Here is a 21113-nt window from a genome sequence, read left to right as displayed (position 1 = left end):
ACATCTCATCATATACAATAGGCAGATGAACTTTCACATAAAAGTGAGCTCATGTGACATAGATATATCGTATGATTTCACATAACCTCTCACACTGATCCGATGTCACATAATCATAGGAATAGTCTCATAGATTCCTCTCGTATGCATCACATAACTACCTTATGATTTAGTGCAAATCAAGCTCACATATAAACTTGGAGTACATACCTGTTTAACCTTTCGCATTGAATATATTTATAAGCAATTCTTATTACGAAGTCTTATAGCTTTAACCTCTACTCGGATTATCGATAAGACCTTTAGCTCAGACGAAATCTCCACACGAAGTTATCGGGTCTTACCCGGACAAAATCTCCACACGTAGTCATCTGGTCTTTAGAGCTCGGATATAGTACGAGCACGAAGCTTTACGGACATTAATCAGTGATAATATTCTCGCATAAAGCCTGCGGGGTTTTAACCCGGATATAGTACTGACACAAATGCCCTTCGGGACTTATCACATTTATACACTTTCACATCCATCACGTTGGCCACTCGGCCCTGTCACATATATACACTTTCACATTCATCACATCGGCCATTAGGCCTTATCACATATATACACTTTCACATTCATCACATCGGCTATTAGGCCTTATCACATATATACACTTTCACATTCATTACATCGGCCATTAGGCCTTATCACATATATATACACTTTCACATTCATCACATTGGCCATTCGGCCTTATCACATACTTTCACATTCATCACATCGGCTATTAGGCCTTATCACATATATACACTTTCACATTCATCACATCGGCCATTAGGCCTTATCACATATATATACACTTTCACATTCATCACATTGGCCATTCGGCCTTATCACATACTTTCACATTCATCACATCGGCTATTAGGCCTTATCTCATATATACACTTTATCTTGGCCGAATCTACATCAATCATTTTCCAATGAATAATTCAATTTCACGCCATACTATCGTTTCATATTCGAATACTCATATATCGTTTTACAATATCACGATTTATAATTCACGTATGGGTTTAATCAATAGCTTATGAGCCACTAAAACAGTTTTATCCATGTTTACAACAAAATCACATATTCACTACGAGCTGTTTTTCCTGAGCAATAGTCACTAAATTATTCGTAAATGGAGCTACGAAACTCCAAATGAAGTGCAGTTAATTTTACCTGAAAATAGACTCATATATATTTTATTCATAAAATTTTCAAAATTTTTTGTTTCGCCAATCAATACCAGATTTTTCTTAAAATTTCCCCTATTTCACTGTTTGACTATTCTGACCACTCTTCACTACAAATCAAATTTATCATTGTACAAAATTCAAAATATGTTCTTGTTTATTTAATTTGAAACTAGACTCACTAAGGAATCTAGAATATAAATTTTGTCTTTTAAAAATTTTTGTACAATTTATAATGATTTTCTAAAAACAGAACAGAGGATTACAGTGTCATTCTGCACTATCTCACACAACTTTAAATACCTCATTATCGGAAATTAATTTTCTTACACGGTTTCTTTTATAAGAAACTAGACTCATTAAGATTTAATTTCATAATTTATTCAGCCTCTAATTCAACTCCAACAATTTATGGTGATTTTCTAAATTCATGTTACTGCTGCTGTCCTAAGCAGGTTTATCACAAATTTACTCTTCTGACATATCCTTTTAGCACTTCATAATATCATATCCATTTGGCAACATATCATATCAATAACTTACCTATACTTCATAATAGCCATTAGGCTATATGCATAAAAATTTACAATAGAGTTATGATTCTTTTAATATGTGCTTAACATATCATACTCAATCACATTATAGGCTTTAATACTTAAAACTTACCTCGATCACTAATGTACGTCAATTCCGACTATTCGACCAATTTCCCTTTTTCCACGATCCGACTTTGTTTCCATAAGCTCTTGATGCTCAATCAACAATTTTTAACTTCAAATTTGCAAACAGCAATGTCATCACTTTACATAACAGAAATTAAATTTCATTACTTAAACTATCCACGACAATCACCTTTCGAGCACCTTAATTTTCTTTAAGCTAAACCACCTCATAGTATACATATACACATTCGGCTAATTATAAAACAAATCAGCACTCATAACCGAATCATTAACTAAAATCACATTCGGTAATATGCTTTTAAATAATTTCAATATTTATTAACATCTAAAACTAATTTGCTTGGGGTGCCATGAATTATTCAAATCGGCCGAATATCATTGAATTTCTAAAATCATGCTTATAACCACTTGGCCGAGTTTCACATATCAAAGCCACTTATATATATTATTCAAAGTATTTAACAACACTTAAAAATCCAAAACCATAAAACTCAATTCATATAACACCAAACTCAATGCTAAATCACCCTAGGCACATTCGGCACTAGCACAAGCACACACACATTTAACTTTTCTAAAATTCAACTTTAACAAGCTTCCTATGCTTCCATGATAAAAACCGAATGCTCATCTTACCACCAACATGCATATTTAATTATCTCAAGCCTCTCTTAATCAATTTTATTCATAATAGCATGAACTCAACAATCCATTACTCATACAAAACAACATAACCGAAAATCCCTTCATGAACTAATCACTCACATGTAACATACTTTTCAAAAACAAGCTCATAAACATATGAATTTTGGTATCAAATTATCCATTGAACATTCGTTTACTATCTTCTATCCTCAACTCAAATTTCCTCACTCATTTTCACTAAGGCCAAATCTAAAATGCCTCATAAAAATTAAATTTATCAAGTGGGTTTCGCTAGAAAAAAGGAGAAACACAAATTCATCAACAATTTACAAAACCACATCAAATTACCTTCAAATTTGCCTCCAATTGACCGAATGGTCCCCAAAACCATCCTTCACTCTGCTTCTTTTTATGAAATTCGGCTAGGTGAAGAAACAAAGATGAGTTCTTGTTTTCTCCCCTCTCTTATTTGATTTTTGGCTAAAAAGAACACAAAAGAGCTACCTTGTTCTTTTCACCAAATTCTTTTATTATTTAATTCACCATTATAATAACATTCCACTAAGCTTTATTTTACAATTAAAATAAAAAAAAATAATTCCATTCAAAGCATGGCCGGCCACTAACCTTAGAAAATGGATATTTGACATGCAACTCCATTTATTTTATTACTAACTTTATTTTATTGTTTCCTCCCATGATGCACCAACACAACATGTCTATGACATGTTTTTAGCCATAACATCTTGTCCACCCATGCTCATGGCCGGCCACTACATATTAGGGGGGAAAATTGACATGCAAGTCCTCCCTTTTGATTACATGCACTATTAGGTCCTTGTAGATTAGCCTATCACATTTCAAAAATGTCACCCGTAAGTCCTTTTGACTAAATTCACATGCAATTTACTAAATCGAAGCCTAAAACTTTCACACCTTCATAATCACATATTTTAGACAATAAATATCACATTCAAATAATTTGGTGACTCGGTTTAGCGGTCCCGAAACCGCTTTCCGACTAGGGTCGTTTTAGGGCTGTCACAAGTACCTTCTCTGGTCTATCCCTACTTCCATTCCATGCCTTCCCAACAATATATTTACATCCTGTAACCCGAATACCTGACTGAATCAAAGGAGTAACTAAGCTCCTCAATTTCATTAGTTTCCTTCAACTCTAGTCTCTGTTAGAAGAAATTTGCAAATGCATTAAAGACCCACCTTTCAGCATATATAGGCATGAACTAAGCCACTCACAAGGACCCTACCTGCATCAGCACAGTCCAAAGATGTTGCATCATACTTGCTATATTCCAACTCTGTAGTTGCTACAAACCTAATCCACCTTCACAAACAGTAGACCAACTAACTTTTGCACTAGAAATTTTGCTCATTGCAAAGGACAGCTTGAACCAACTGCAACTTGCCAACAAAAAAAAAAGCATACTATTTTCTCAACCATTAATCCTTGTTGTAACCTTGTCAATAAGAAGAGCACAACTAGCTTTTGTCAATCTTTTAGCTACTAAAAGCACATCTACATGTCGAAATTTAGTAACTTTGTAACACCCCAAATTTTTACTGTCGTAATTTGCACCATAGTGGGTATTGAAACCTTTTTTGGAAATCGACTTGTTATTTTTTTAAAATGAAGATAGAGTCGCCACCAATCCTTTTTAATTAGGTGTGATTGGATCACCTCAAAACTTCGTCATTTTAATATAATGTTAGATTCACTAAAACGATGATTTTTGGTCTACAAAATCCAAGAAATGGGTTCGGGATTCGGTTATGTACGAGGAAGGATTAGCACCCTCATAACGCCCAAAATTGGTACCTAGTTGATTACTTGATGTCTTAGTGTTGAGAATTAAGAATTCAAGGAAAATTTAAAATACGATCCCCTTCTTGCTGATTTGATTAAACTATCACTAACTAAATTAAATTTTAAAGGAAGAGTCTTCTTAATTTGAGTTAATCGAGAAAAAGATATCATGCCCCATAAGTTAGGGCACGATATCTTGAATCCTTGAAAACAAGAATACTCGTCATTTAATTATTACCTAAGTTCTACGTGTCTTGAATTTTAAATAGGATGTTTGGTTATATCGGTTCTAGGAAGAGATCATACTCCGTAAGTTAGGAGCACGACTCCTCGAATCCGGAAAATAACAAACATTGCCTCGATTTTAATTATTTTTTTATATGCTTATGCCGAAAAATGGATGAATGTATGTAGCATAATTTACAATGTATAATGATGGCAAAATTATGATATTAACAAAATAAGCATAATATACAATAAAATAATGGCAAAAAATAAAATAGCTACATAGGTACAAACAAAATAACATTATAATGAAATAATAAAAATAAAATAAAATGATTGTAGTAAAGGTAATGAGGGTAAAATAGTAAATGATATAACATGATAATTGTAATAGGCCAATTTCGGCCTAGCCCAATTTATAAATAAAACCAAATAAATTAAACAATCCAAGTCAAAGTCCATTTACATCAGGCCTAAATCAATTAAACCCATTACAAGCCCAAAGTAAAAGAAAAAAACAGAAACCCAAATTTCCTAAAAAAACCCTAGGAGGCCCAAATGGACCAAAACTATAAACATTTTCAGCACAAAAAAACCCTAACCTCTTTGCGCTAGCCGCAGCACCCCCTACTCCACCTCGCCACGTCAACACCGCCGTACCAGCCTTGTACATCCATGTCCTCCTCTGTACCTGTAGTAAGGACAAAGACACAACAACAGCAAATGGGCAATAGCAACGAAAAAAAGCAAAATTTTTATATTTTTTTTTAGTCTATAAAAAGCCACAAAGATATGAATGTAATTTTTTTTTAAGAGAAGAATACACACAGAATAGAATCAAGAAGCAGAGAAAAAGCTTGAAAAGGTCTCCATTTTTATTTCGGCATTTTTTCGTTATTTCGTGCCTTCTATTTTTGTTTTTATTTTTTAAAAATAAACAAAAAGAAAAAAAAGGAAAAAAGAGTTGAGATCTTACTTTTCTTGCGCGTGTGCCGCCTTAAGAGGCCAAGGTTCGTTGTTTCCAATTAAAAACTACGCTTTTTGGGTCAAGAAAGTCAAAAAACCAAAAAAAGGGGACTTTTTGTCTTCCGGCCACTGCGGACAGCAGCGCTGTCGTCGGTGACCGGCGGCTGCCAGGGTGGTCCGGCGCCTGAGCTATGGCTGGATTTAGAGGGGGGAGAGAGTTGAGAGAGTTTTTGAGAAGTTTTTTTTTAAAAAAAAAAAAGAGAAATGAAATGATTTTTTAAAAAAATTTGACTTATATAGGGGTTCCAAAACGACGTCGTTTTGGACTATTTCCCCAGGCACCAAAACAGCGTCGTTTTTTCCTTAACCCGTCTGACCCGACCCGAACAAGGAGGATCCGCGTGTTTTTTATAATTGGGTTATTTACCCTTTCGGTCCTTCTGCCTTTTTGGGTTATTTTAATTTAGTCCTATTTGCACTTTTTATATTTTCTGAATTTTGCCCTGGAATTTTTTACTATTTTCAATTTAGTCTCGCGTCCTCTGAAGGGACACGTGTCCCAAAAATTGGGATAATTTCATATTTAGCCCCTGTGCACTTTTTCACCTTATATTTTAGTCCTTATTTACTTATTTTGTCACGATTTTTACTTTTAATTTCATTTTTATTCCAATTTAATCCTTGGCAGTTTGATTTCAACCCTTTATGTATTTTATATGTTATATTTACTTATTTATTTATCATTCTATACGCTTTATATACATATTAAAGCTTGTAAAGTTATTATTTTTTTTAAAATATTTGTTGATTCGTGTATTTTCTTACTACTAATATTCACTTATTTATTTATTTTATTTATTTAATATTTCCTTTATTTCATCTTTTACAATCTTTCTTTTATATTTTCTTTTATTTTGCCTTTGTGTTTATTTATTTTAATTGTTTTCTATTTTTTAATGTATTTCAAAATTTAGATTTCATTAATATTATTGTTATTATTATTATCCTTTCTTTTTTGTATTTACTTATTTGTTTTTTTATCATAGTACTAAATTAATTAGTTTTGCAATATTATTGCTATTATTGTTCTTTTATATATTTATTTACCTAAAATTTATATATATTATTTTATCATTTATCTATTTATATCCTTTGATATAGTTTTAAAACTATTTTATTTTTCTTTAAATTTAGTCCTTTATTTTCATTAATTCGCAAACTATTTTCATTATTTCACAAACTACTTTCTTCAATATCTTTTTTATATATTTATTTATTTATTCATTTGTCCTATTTTGTTTCAAAAATTGTTTTTCTTGATTGATGCCTATTTTATTTTTATTGTTAATTATTTTATTATTCATTTATTTTTCTCTAATTGTTAATCTTGGTGTTAAATTGATGTGTATTACATGATTATTGCCATTATGTACTATGAATCGTTTACACTCATATTGTTGTCATTCATTAGCATAATATTTTATTCACATACATCTTTTAAATATTATATCAATTTTCACCCTAAATTCATAAAAAATGATTCTTTAATAAAGGCAATATTCTGTGTTTGGAAATCCGAGCGATCGTGCCCTAACATATTGGGTTTCAATTTTTCTCGTTTGACCCAAATGATCTAATATCCTTTTAAAATTAAAATGCATGAGTTTTGAAAATCAAAAGACAAGCTGATTCTCGAGAGTAAAATGTCGTGTCCTAACATACTAGATGTGCCGGACAAGAAGGTCTTTAGCATCTGCTTCGATTTATCCAAACATTTTTTGTAAAATTAACATTAATAAAAAAGGATGATCGTATTTTTAAATTCTTTACGGATTTCCACTTTCGACATTAAGACATTAATTAATCAATATGGTATCAATTTTGGGCGTTACGAGGGTGATAATCCTTCCTCGTACGTAACCGACTCCCGAACCTATTTTCTCGAATTTCTTAGACCAAAATCACTGTTTTAGTAAAACAAAACATTTTATTAAAAAAATCAAATTATGAGGTGATCCGATCACACTTAAACAAAAAAGATTGGTGGCGACTCCTCATTTTCATTTTCAAAATAAAAATTTGACCCCGTTTTTTTAAAAAAAATGGTCTCGACAATAATAATAGTAATAATAATCATATCTGATGATAAAAAATAAAAAGAAAATAAAATAAAAAAACAACTACTTAAGGATGTAAATAAAACTGCATAATTTAGAAAGGGGCAAAAATATAAATAATCATAAAATAAAAGTGATGGAAATAATAAAATAAAATAATAAAATAACAAATAAAAAAATAAGTAGGCAAAGGACTAAATTGAAAGTTAAATGGAATTCTAAGCATAAATTAAAAAACAAAAAAGGCAAACAAATATTAAATCAAAACAAAATAAAAAGTACAGGGACTTAATTAAATAAACAGAGGACTAAATCAAAACTATAAAAAGTATTTTAAGGTATAAATAAATAAAATAATAAATAAATGGTTAGATTAAAATATAATAAAAATGCAATGATCAAAAGGGAAATAAGCTAACCCCAGTACATGTGTCACTCCGTAGAGCGTCAATAGTCTAAGGACCAAAATGAAAACAAATCAAAATTAAATGACATAATTTTAAAAAGAAGAAAAACCAAAATTAGGACCAAACTGAAAAGCGCCTAAAGGCAGAAGGACTTGGGCAATAATTTGACCCCTCTTTAAAAACATGCGGATCCTAGATGATCTGGGTCGAGTCATAGGATCATGTCTAAAACAACGTCATTTTGGGGCTGAAGCCAGGCCAAAACAACGTTGTTTCAGCAAGCCTATATAAGTTAAAAACTATTTTTTAAAAATCATTCTAAACCTGTTTTTTTTTTAAATCTTTCCCTTTCTTTTTCTCTCAAGTGATCCCCTTGGTCCGACCATGAGGGCCACTATAGCTCCGCTACGGCCACCGGTAGTTGGCGACGACTATCGCCACCTCTGATGGCTAGAAAATCTTCAAAATACTCCATTTGACTCCCCTTTTCACATGGAACTCCAATTTGGGGTTAAAATCCTTAAAAGTTAAGTCAAAATTCAAAAAAAAAAACCTTTTGGTTTCTTCCCTTTTTTCGACGCGGCCTTAGGCGAATCCCTAAGGATTCGAAAGCCTTTCAAGCCAGAAGGGACCACCAACGATAGTGGTGTAGGTAAACAAAAAAAAAGAATCTTTCTTTTTCTTTTATATAAATATGTTATTCAAAAATAAAAAAAATTTAAAAAATAATAATGGGGAAAGCTTTTTTCTTAAAAACTTTTCTTTTTCTTTTTTTTAATTCTATTTCTTCCATAAAAAAATACATAGGGTTTTTGTTTTACTCTTATAGCCGAATTAAAATATAGATATATTGTTTTTTTTTGTTTTTTCTTTCTTTTTTACTTGTTCGTTGTTTCTCTGCCTCTACTTTCTATCCTCTACTTTTTTGTCTCCAATAATGAATGTAACATTATCTAATCAAGGCTGGTGCTGGCTCAAGTTAGGGGTGTTACATTTAGTAGTATTAAAATTACAAGTTCAATCCTTTTTAGGCGTATTCCAAATTATAAGATTGTATATAGTTGTGCACATGCCACATAAGTTATTACTTGTTTTTTTTTTGTGGCAATGCAATGTCGTGGTATGCCAAGAAACAACAGGTTGTTCCAAATCAACTTCCAATGCCAAATATCGTAGCATGGCGTATGCCACTGTTAATCTAATTTGGCTGGAGTCATTGCTAAGTGAGTTATAAGTTCCACTTGAGGACAAAACTACTCTGTGGACAAAACTACTCTATGGAGTGTGTCTCATGTTCTTCTCCCAGTTAAACTCTGATATCTCTTTCCAGTTAAATTCTGATTATTTTAGAGATATTTTAGTATGATCAGAAAAATGGCTTTTTTTTGTGGGCGACAAGATGTAACCGCATGTGTAACGCCCTAAATAATTTATTTATGTTTTTGTAAATATCTAACACAAATATGTATCTGCTTCAATGGTTAAATGTTCTGGTATGTGTATGAGGTCTTGGGTTCAAGTTTCCCTTTTGTCAAAATTTTGTTATTTTAGATCCAAGTCTTATCCTTGTTGAATGGGCTTATATAAAATTGTCTGTTAATCCACATCAGAATGAGCTTGCTGATTTAAGTGGTAAGGAGTTAAATTGTTGAAGCTGTTTTTGATCTTTAATTTCTTCAGGAAATTCTTTTATTTTTACTATAATATGATCTTGTAGTTTAAGACCATCAGAAGATAAATTTAATTCTAAAAATTCTATTTCTGTTTTTTCTAATTCTATTTTCTTAGGGCTCAAAATAATTTCATGTTTTATGAATTCTTGAGAGATAATATTTAAATGTTTTCTATGTTTTTCCAGAGTTTCTGAAAATATTAAAATATCATCTATATAAACTACACAAAATTTTTTATATTTATTAAATATAGAATCCATCCATCTTTGCAAGATTTAAGGTGCATTACATAACCCGAATGGCATTACTCTCCATTGATAATGAATACTGAAAATAAAAGAAAAGATTTCTAAGCTATTTTTTCGAAGCCTTGTTTAGGCTTCTTACATTGCTTTTTATAGCAGAATTTCTAAACTCTATTTTATTTTTTCTTCAATCCCGAACAGTGTTTCTGATAAGGATGAATTTATTGTTGCTTCCACGTATATTGTCAGTTGTCTCATCATATCTTTGTCCGTACATGGATGCCTTGATTTTCAATTTACTGCCAATCTTGAAAATTTTCTTGAAAGTCTTCTTGAGTCTCTATGTGGTTTTGTCTTTTGAATCCCTGTGTTAGCAAGGGTGTTAATTTTTGCTCGGTTGTCTGCTAAAATTTCGGTGGAGCTAAAATTCTGAGGTAGTTGTGAGTTAGTGGCTTAGTGGGAGCAAAATAGGGGATTTGTGATGTATTATTTTTATTTTGTTTTTGTTTTTCAAATTTCATTTTTCTCTCTCCTCCAGAAATTCTGACATGAGTTTCTTCCTCCTTTCATTTTCCTTTGCTAATTTGTGCAAATTTTCTTTTTGTTCCCCGCGTTATACTCAAATTCTGGTGCTTGTCGTGGGATATAGGTAAAAGGGTTACTTTCATTTTAAGTAATGTTTTTGGTAAATTGTTTTATATATCCTTTTCGTAGTTGTGTTTTCAGCGTAGTTAGGGGTTTGATTCCTGCGAAATTTCTGTATAAGAGAAGGCAGTGGTAAAGGAGTTTTGCTCTAACGGTCTAAACTGTGTTGATATTTGTTCTTGTTGACGGTAAGTTATGTGCGTTATTTCGGGATTATGTGTTGATTCATAAAGTGATTGCTAATTGGTCAATAGAATACTGTTTCTTAGGTTTTGGATGGCTCAGGATTACTGTAGCATCTAAAATGAACCAGGTGTGTTCCCAAAACATCGAAAATTGAGTTTTAGTAAAAGCTAAAAAAGCATTCTGTCGATGCCACATGGGTGTGTGCCAAGCAGTGTGGTTGGCCATGTGTGAGACACGGCCGTGTGTTCGACTAAGGCATAGCCGTACGTAAGACGCGGCCGTGTGATAGTGTGAGTGTGGCAGTGTGGGCCACACGGGCTAGGCCAAGTTGAGCGTGTGGGTCACACGGGTGTGCCAGGCTGTGTGGGTTACACGGGCAAGGCCAATCTAGACATGTGGGCCCATAATTCTAAATTGTTCCCTAAGGTCACGCAGTTCACTCCAATCAATTGTGAGCCTATCGTAGAGTCGGTAACGGCTAAACAAACCCTAAATTATGGGATCCGATACTCTGATAGTCTGCATTGTGTAGGGTACCAATATGTACATCTGTTCTGTTAAGTATATATATTCGATCTGTATATAAACATGTTATGCATGATTTTACTGTATCTGTTATTTCTGTATCTGTGACTGGGGTGGGTTTTGTATATATGGAGGAAGTGATCTGTACGGCGATACTTCGCCTATATTCTGGCAGCTTGACTGCATATTATCTATAATGTGTCGCATAGACACTATATGGTGTGTAGGGATGTTTGGGTGCTCTTAACCCCATATGATGCGATGGGATGGTCGGAGATGGTGTGTAGAGAATGGGGGTAAGATTCTACATATCTGTACTACTTAATTGATTCTGTTATCTGTATCTAAAATGGACATAAGTTTGATTCTATATCTAACTGCATATGAGATTTATGTATGTATTGCTGTCTATTTTCTGTTGGGTTACACACTGAGTTTATGAAAACTCACATATGTTTGTCTGTTCTATTCAGACAATCCACGGACTTAGGCAGATCGGTGTGACGGAGCCTCACGGTGACCACAAGTTCGTAAACTGTTTAAGATTATGGTTTTAATTTTTAATTAAGGATTATTTCTAGGATTTTTGTAATTAATGGACTCTCTAGACTATTTGGTTTTGTTTGGATTTGGTTTTTGATTTAACACTTTATTTGAGACAATTAGCTAAAAACATGGTTTTTACTAAAAAAAAGGTCTTCCGAAAATACGAACGAAACTTTCAAGTATAACGATTTTAATGAATTCCGCTGTAAATCATGTTTTGATAAATGAATTAATTAAATAACGCTTTCGTTAATAGTTATAAATGAATATGGGTTATAAAAACTTGAAAGATTTATCGAAACAACTCTGTTTTCAAAACCATTCTTTATGACATCTCCGGATTCGGCCATAACGTCTAGGCCGAGTTTGGAGTGTTACAATATGAGTTTTGGTGAGAATTTAGTGGTAATTATGGAGAGTATTCTATACCCCTTTTGTGAGTGCCTTATAAGATTTAGGGTTTTGTTTACCGATTTGTTCTTTGGGGTTTTGACCTTTTTAGTCAGGGTTTTAGGTAATGTATAGGTTGTACATTTAGGTTTATTTTTTCCATATTGTACTCTCATTTGTTTACTCATTTAATGAAAAGTTGAAGCCTGCTTTGCCCGTGGTGTTTCCCCTTTTAAAGGTTTTTCACGTAAAATATTTGTGTTCGTTTTCTCCACTTTTATTATCTTGTTGTTTATACGGGTCGATCTCAACATATTCTTTGATGTGATTGTCGAAACTTTTTTTGGAAATTAACTTTTTATTTTTAAAAAGAAGATGGAGTCGCCACCAATCCTTTTTTATTTAGGTGTGATTGGATAACCTCAAAACTCGGTCATTTTAATAAAATGTTAGATTTATTAAAACAGTAATCTTCGGTCAACAAAATCCAAAAAATGGGTTTAGGATGTATGAGGAAAGATTAGCACCCTCATAACGCCCAAAATTAGTACCTAGTTGATTACTTGATGTTTTGATGTCGAAAATTGAAAAATCAAAGAGAATTTAAAATATGATCCTTTTTTGCGCGATGTTGTTTGATGGTATTGAAAATGTCCCTATCTAAATTGAATTTTTAATAAGGAGGTTTTCTCATTTTGAATCGATCAAGACGAAAAATCATGTCCTTTAAGTTGGGGCACAAAATCTCGAATTCTCAAAAACAAGAATACTCACCGTTTAATTATTGTCTAAATCTTATATATTTTAAATAATTTTTTTAAATAAAAGGGGAAAGGATATCCAATTATTTCGGTTTAAAGAGAGAATTGTAGCCGGTAAGTTAGGGCACAATTTCTCGGATCTTCAAAATAAAGAACATTGCCTTGATTCAAGTTACTAAATATACATCATATAAAAAAGGAACATAACATTTAAAGCAATATGCGATTAATTTATTCGAGTGGTGGTACAAAAATGAACGAATATTTAAACGTGTTACATAATATGATAGGGGCAAAAATAGAATAAAATAGCTTACGCGAGTAATATATGATAATAAGATAATAAATAATAATAAGTGGAACATTAGCAATGACAAAAATAGTAAAAAATTAATAAAAAGTATGATAACGTTATGATCATGGTTGTGTAATATTAATAATGAAAAAAATAAAATAAAATATTATTTAGCAATAATAATCATTTAACAATAATATCAACATTTAAAAATTAAAAAAAAACTAAAATGAAATGAAATGATTAAGAAACTTGAGGAATAAAAATGCAAATTACGTTTAAAGGGTAAAAATATAAATAAGGGAATTAAAAGTGCTAGAAATTAAGTAACAGACAATAAAGGGGTGAGATTAAATAAATAAAGGGCTAAATTAAAATTTAAACAAAATTTAGAGCATGAATTGCAAAAAAGAAAAAACAAAGAAAAGGGGAATAAATGGGTAAATTGAAAATATAACAAAATTAAAAGTCTAAATCATAAAGAAATAGAACATAAAGGATTAAATTAAAATGGGATAAAATGTACAGGGACTCAGAGGGAAATTATCCCACCCGCATATATGTGTTATTCCCTCAATAGGTCCACAGTGGGTCAGGGGACTAAATTGCACAAAAATAAAATAAAATAAAAGGATGCAGGACGAAATTAAAACAAGCAAAAAAAAAGCGAAAAGGTTAAAACAACAAATATCCCCTCCCTTCAAAAAACACGAGGATCTTGAAGGAATTCGGGTCGGGCATTCGGGTCACCTCAAAACGATGTAATTTTCGGTATTTTAAGCTACGCCACAAAACAACGTCGTTTAGTGTCCTTATATAAATAATAATAACTAAAAAAATATTCATTTCTCTTTTCTATTTAAAAAAAAACATTCTTTTTCCCCTCTCAACTCTCTCCCCCTCTAGCCTCAAGGGCCACCACGACCATCGGTCATCGGCGACAGCGATCACCGCCTTCGGTGGCCAAAAAATACCCAAAACGCCCCCTTTTGACTCATTTTTTCACATGGGATGTTGATTTGGGGTTTTTTACCTGAAAAACTCAATCGAACCTTGACAAAAAGGGTAGAAACATTTCGATTTCCCTTTTTCCGGCGAGGTAAGTTTTCTCTAAATCTTGTTTCTTTTTTTTTTATGTTCTTTACAAAAAGAAAAAAAAAGGATAAAAATCAAAATAAAAGACAAAAAAAAACCACCTTTGTAACTTGTTCTTTTTATTTTTATGTTGAATTTTTTCTTCTTTTTTGTATTTGATTTCTCCGTAAAATAATACATGTGATGGTTGCAGCTTTATAGTCGCATTGAATAAGCAATATACTATTTTATCTTTTTCTCTGCCTCTGTCGTTCTGCTTCTGTCTTTTTTTTTTCTTTTTCCCTTTATACCGGTTTCCATGGCGAGGGGCAGAGTCAACGGTGGTGGAGAAGCACACCCTTTGCCATTTTAGTGAAATGGTGGCAAAGGAGGCAGACCTCGGGGCGAGGGGACTTCGAAAAGCATGCCCACTAAGTGGCGAAGCAGAGGAGCAGTGACGACTGCAGTTAAGGTTTTTTTTAGGGTTTCTAAAATTTTTTTAAGTTTTAGGCTTTGGGCTAGGTTTGGGCTTGTAATTTGGGCCAATATGTTTTTTGTAAATGGACTTTATTTATTTTGTTTTTGTTTGAGCCGGACAGATTTGGATTATTACAGTGATAATTCTAGCACAATGGTTGTTGCAATCAATCCTTTGTTGCATTCTAAGTTTAACCACACTGAGTTAAGACTTTTTTTTTTTTTTGAGAAAAGGTTCCAGCAAATGATCAGATTGTTGATATTTTCACAAAACCTTGTTAGCTCCATCATTTACTCGTTTCAGAAGCAAAGGTGTGGTGTTGTGTCTTCAGCAAGGGTACAAGAGTTAGCAGAGGTTAAACAAGCTAGGTGAATGTTACAAGAGTTAGCAGAGGTTAAACTAGCTAGGTGAATGTTAGTGATTGTAATCAATAACCAAGGTTCCAGTAAGTTGTTAGTTTTCTGTTAAAGATCAGTTAGTTCAGTTAGGTAGTCTGTTGTTGTATTTGATTCAAAAATCAGTTAGTTTGTATAAGTATGCCTCATCTCTATTGCTAAGATCAAGTCTTTTGAATGAAATACAAGATTTGTTTTCTCTATTATCTTCCCAGTTCTTTTTAGTTTGCTTTTAGGTTTTCAATGTCTTTCTTCATTTGTGCTGCACTCGTTCAGCAACTAACAACTTCGTGATTCTTTCATTATAGGGCGTGGTGGATTTGGTAATGTCTACAAGGGCTTCATCGCTGAGATAAATTCCGAAGTGACAATTAAGCGATTAAACTCCATGTCCCAACGAGGACGAGAGTTTTGGACAGAAATCAAACTGCTTTCCCTGCTTCGACAAGTTAATCTTGTGTCTTAGATCAGCTACTGCAACGGTAACAATGAAAAGATTCTTGTTTATGATTACATGGCCAATGGAACTCTCTGTCATCATCTATGCAACACGGAAAGGACTCCTCTGTCCCGAAAGCAGAGACTGAGAATTTGCATCGGCGCAGCCCGTAGATTAGATTACCTACATTCAGGAGCAATTCTCGGAATCATTCATCAAGACGTTAAGAGCACCGGCATTTTGCTGGATGAGGAATATGTGGCTAAAGTCTCTGATTTTGGCTTGTCTAAAATGAGTCCAATTAGCATGGCAAATGTTCCACTTACAACAGTGGTAAAGGGCACTTTTGACTACATGGATCTGAATATTACAGGCGCCTAAAATTAACCGAGAAATCAGATGTCTACTCTTTCGGAGTGGTGCTGTTCGAAGTGTTGGTTCGCTAGACCGGCAATAGATTCGAAAGTAGAGTATTCCCAGATCGATTTAGCCCATTAGGCTTAGAAATGTGTGGAGAATGAGAATATTGATGAAAGCATCGATCCTTTTTAAAAGGTAAAATTTCACCGAGCTGTCTAAAATTTTTTTCCAAAATTGCAGAAAATCATATCCGTGAAAATGGATGCGAAAGGCCCTCCATGAATGATGTTGCCCAAACACTTGAATTTGCTCTACAACTGCAAGAATTTGAGGATGCTGAAGAAATACGTCAAGCTAGTGATGGAGCTTAATCCCAACTCAATCAAAATGTACTAAAAATATATGGATTCATTCCATTAATATAATTCATGTTAATTTAAGTGGTTCGTAGCTAAATGGAATCATTCTATTGGACTTGAAATTTTTGAACTGAAATTAATTTTATATTGCCCCAGTTGGTAGCAGCAGAGCACACTAATAATGAAGACAATTTTCAATATAAACAAGATAATATTAAAATTTATAGACTATACTATTTTTTTTCTTAATAGTTTATACCTTTGATATTTTTTAATGTGATTTCTATGCTATTTTTTTTTCTAATGTACTACTTATTTAATTCTAATTCTATTTTTTAAAATATTTTTAAAAAAAATTATTTTTAATATTCCTTGACATACCTTCAAAACCCATTGAATATAAATAGCATTTAACATCATTCATTTTATGCTCATTTTAAACTAATGTCACTTTCATGAAAGTTAAAAAATTGAGTTGACTTAAATCCAACTAAATATCATATTTTAAATTAGTATCATCTTATTTAATTAAATTCCTCTAATAATTAATAATTTTTTAAATATTACAAAAAAATTGTTATTTTAAATTATTTTAAAAAATTTTAGAGACGATAAGAGAAAAACTTTGAAAATATTTTTTTTGCCTTATTTTTTTTTCGGACATGTCATCAATAATTTTTAAATTTTGGTAGTCCAAGTACATCGATTAAATTATCAAAGTCCCAAACACTCTAATCTAGGAATTGGAAATACAAACTAAATTGAACCAAGGGAGATAACTTTGTAAATTTCATGTTCAGTAGAGATGTCCGACTTCATCTCTTTCTAATAATCATCAACTATTTCGTGTTCATTTCTTTTTTTAAGTCATTTGATATATTTTTCTCTTTTTTTAACTCATATGCTTTAGTTTTTTTATTTATACTTTTTTTAGATTTTTAAATTTTTTTATTTTTTTATTTTTTTAAACTTTAAGAATTAGAACTAAATTGACAAATGTTATAAATATTGAAGACTAAATTTATTTATTTTTTTACAAGTAGAACAAATTATAAATTTTGTAATAATTAGAGGGCTAAAATTTATTATTAGGCTAATAAAAAAAGACCAAATATGGGAGCAACTAATTGGAGAGTAACTAAAATATTTGATTTCGAAAAGTTGAGTGACTAAATCAAAAAAAATAATAATTAGGTGACCAAAATAAAACTAAAGGCATACATAAGTGACTATTTTTATAATATCCCCTTAAATTTTCAAAATTCCCATTAAATATTTTTTTCCTATAAAGAAAATTATTAATAATAAACTTTGAAAGAGGTAGAAGCCAATAAATGCCAACCCAACAAAGCAGACTCCATTGCAAACCAAATCACTACCAACCATTAAATAAAGGCCTTATTGGCAACCAATCCTTTATTTGAAAACCAATGTCAAATATTTATTTATTTTACTAAGTCATTTTGGTTTCGCTTTGGGTTGTTTTCTTAATTCCTCGTAGTCTAGACTACTATCTTTTTCTTTCAAAGTCATCCTTTTTATTGTTACTTGATGGACTTACAATAGCAGACTATTCTTTCCATTAGTTACCCAAATAAGACGTATGGGACATGAATAGGTCTAGTACAAGATTGAAGCTTAAATTGGTGCAATGAGCCAATGACCAAAGAAGGCAGTTTCCGTCTTTATTAGAAGACTTAAGCAAGTATCACGGTTTATTAGAATTTGATGAATTTTCTTGGCCTCTCCAGCCCTCTATAATTGCTTATAAATTAGGTTTTTCCTACAACATTCAATTAGTTATCCAAAAAGAAATCAATTGAGTCCCATGCAATGCTCACTTTTATTGTCTGCCTGTTGGTTCTCCATACTATAGCCATGGGTGACGAATCAGCAGCCTATACACCAACTGATTATATTCTCCTCAACTGTGGTGCATCTTCATCATCAGATTCTGTATCGGAAGAAGGCCGGAAATGGATCACCGATGAAGGATCCAAATTTTCCATCTTTTCCAAGAACACTTCATTTGCATCCACAGCCTCTAGGCAAGACCAGTCTATTACTCGAACTCCTTACATGACTGCTAGAGTTTTTCATGAGACATTTACTTATAGCTTTCCAGTATCACCTGGCCTTAAGTTTCTTCGTTTATATTTCTACCCGTTCCAATACTCTGGCTTTGATGGATCCACTTCTTTCTTCTATGTTACAGCCAACGATCACCTTCTCCTCCAAAATTTCATTGCTTATTTAACACTTTCTTCTGAGGATAACCAGGGAGCCTCGTTGATCAAGGAGTTTATGGTACCATGTTTCGAAACTGAGAAGCTGAATGTCACTTTTTGGCCGTCGCCCAACTCTTTGGCCTTTGTGAACGGTATTGAAGCTGTTTCCATGCCGAAGAACTTGTATGTAAAACACCAAGATAACTCTATATCTTTCGTAAATAGTAAGATTCCCTTTGACATCCCTGATGCTACTGCTTTTGAAACTGTTTATAGTCTAAACGTTGGCCAAGCAACCGCGGCTAACGTCAATGATACCGGAATGTTTCGAACGTGGCTTGACGATACACCTTATATCTTTGGAGGTGCACGGGGAATTACTCCTACTCGATCTAATGTTACAATCAAATACTCCAAAGACACCCCGGCATATACAGCTCCGGCTGTTGTCTACACCCAATCAAGAACAATGGGTAGGGATCCATATATCAATATGAATTACAATCTGACATGGAACTTCGATATTGATGGTGGCTTCAACTACCTCCTTAGGCTCCATTTCTGCGAGACTCTATTAGAATTTACAGAGGCAGGTCAACGAGTCTTTGACATTTTCATCAACAACCGTACGGCTCAAAAGGATGCCGATGTGATATATTGGAGTGGCGGTATAGCATTCCGGTGTATAAAGACTATGTTGTGTTGATTCCAAATGAAGGTCAAAATAAGCAAATTTTATGGCTAGCGTTAGACCCTGCTCGTTCGCAGTTTGTTGATGCAATACTACATGGTTTACAGATTTTTAGACTCAACAAATCCGACGGTAGTCTTGCTGTGCCAAATCCACAACCGAGTTCGAGTCATGCATCACGAAAACCAGGCAACAAGCAACCGAAGAAGGGCAAAGAGAATCTGCTTCCTATGAAGACTATCATTGGAGCTACCCCGGGATGCACAGCTACTGTATTGCTTTGCCTTCTACTTTCCATGATTTTCTGGCGAAAAAAACGTCATTCTTTTTCAATTCGAAAGTCGAAGGAAAGAAGAAAAGCTTCACCATTGCCAGACCAACTATGCCAGTGTTTTACATTAGCAGAAATCCAAGCAGTAACCAACGACTTTGACGATGCTTTCGTCATAGAGCGCGGCGGATTTGGTAACGTCTACAAGGGCTTCATCTCAAGAATCAAATCTGAAGTGGCAATCAAGCGATTGAACTCCTTGTCCCAACAAGGAGCACGAGAGTTTTGGATAGAAATCCAACTGCTTTCTCAGCTTCGATATGTGAATCTCGTGTCTCTAATCGGTTACTGCAACGATAACAACGAGATGATTCTTATCTACGAGTACATGGCAAATGGAACTCTCCGTGACCATCTCTACAACACGAAAAGGAATCCCCTGTCATGGAAACAGAGACTGAAAATTTGTATCGATGCAGCCCGTGGATTAGATTACCTACATTCAGGAGCAATTCATCGAATCATTCACCGGGACGTTAAGAGCACCAACATTTTGCTGGATGAGCAATATGTAGCTAAAATCTCTAATTTCGGCTTGTCTAAAATGAGTCCAATTAGCATGACAAATTTTCCACTTACAACAGTGGTAAAAGGTACTTTCGGCTACATGGACCCTGAATATTACAAGCGTGTACGATTGACTGAGAAGTCGGATGTCTATTCTTTCGGAGTGGTGCTATTCGAAGTGTTGTTTACTAGACTGGCAGTCGATTCAAAAGTAGAATATTCACAGATCAGTTTAGCTGATTGGGGTCGAAAATGTGTGGCGAATGAGAGTATTAATGAAAGCATCGATCCTTTTCTGAAAGGTAAAATTTCACCCAGCTGTTTAAGAACATTTTCCAATGTTGCAGAAAATTGTATTCATGAAAATGGTTGCGAAACGCGTTCCATGAATGATGTAGCAAATAGACTTGAGCTCGCTTTGCAAATGCAAGAAATTGAGGATGTTGAACAAAATTGTCAAGTTAGTGATGGAGCTCAGTCCCAAGTGAATCAAGATATCTAGTTTTAACAATTTATGTTACATGTTTTTTTTTTTTTGTTTATAAAGCATGTTTGCTTTACATAAACATATTTTCAATTAAGTTAATTACTTTGTATTCACTCAACTATTAGTAAATATTTTTTTTCATTCAATTATGAAAAGCTATAAAATAGTCATTTAACTATTTGACTTTTTCTTTTTTTAGTCACTAGTTTTTAAATTATTATCGGGAAGATTACTTGCAAACTTTTAAAATTGGCATGATAACAACTTTAACTGATCTAAACATTTAATATTGTGTTCATTTAGTCTTGATATTGAAATATTTAACCCTCAACATTTACACCTTGTATATTTTAGTCTCTTTTTGAAATTTTTTTTTTGTGATGTTAAGGGTTAATTTTAAAAGAAT

The 21113-nt window shown here is 32.9% G+C and overlaps 2 protein-coding genes and 1 pseudogene across 2 annotated transcripts; all 3 read left to right on the top strand.

The window, feature by feature from the left end:
- Positions 1–15588: 15588 nt before the first annotated feature.
- Positions 15589–16618, top strand: LOC107955914 (putative receptor-like protein kinase At5g39000; annotated as a pseudogene).
- A 1678-nt stretch (positions 16619–18296) lies between these two features.
- LOC121232121 (probable receptor-like protein kinase At5g39030) lies at positions 18297–20853 on the top strand. The gene is made up of 2 exons (XM_041117581.1): positions 18297–18874; positions 18968–20853. Exons 1-2 carry the CDS (start codon positions 18297–18299, stop codon positions 19395–19397), a joined length of 1008 nt encoding a protein of 335 aa, XP_040973515.1. The 3' UTR covers positions 19398–20853.
- Positions 19404–20853, top strand: LOC107955915 (receptor-like protein kinase FERONIA). The gene is made up of 2 exons (XM_016891696.2): positions 19404–19409; positions 19490–20853. Exons 1-2 carry the CDS (start codon positions 19404–19406, stop codon positions 20720–20722), a joined length of 1239 nt encoding a protein of 412 aa, XP_016747185.2. The 3' UTR covers positions 20723–20853.
- Positions 20854–21113: the final 260 nt, after the last annotated feature.

This window comes from Gossypium hirsutum, chromosome A07 (assembly GCF_007990345.1).
Source record: "Gossypium hirsutum isolate 1008001.06 chromosome A07, Gossypium_hirsutum_v2.1, whole genome shotgun sequence".
NCBI lineage: Eukaryota > Viridiplantae > Streptophyta > Magnoliopsida > Malvales > Malvaceae > Gossypium > Gossypium hirsutum.
The sequence above is the reverse complement of the archived record's forward strand: the minus strand, read 5'-3'. Positions and strand labels throughout refer to the sequence as shown.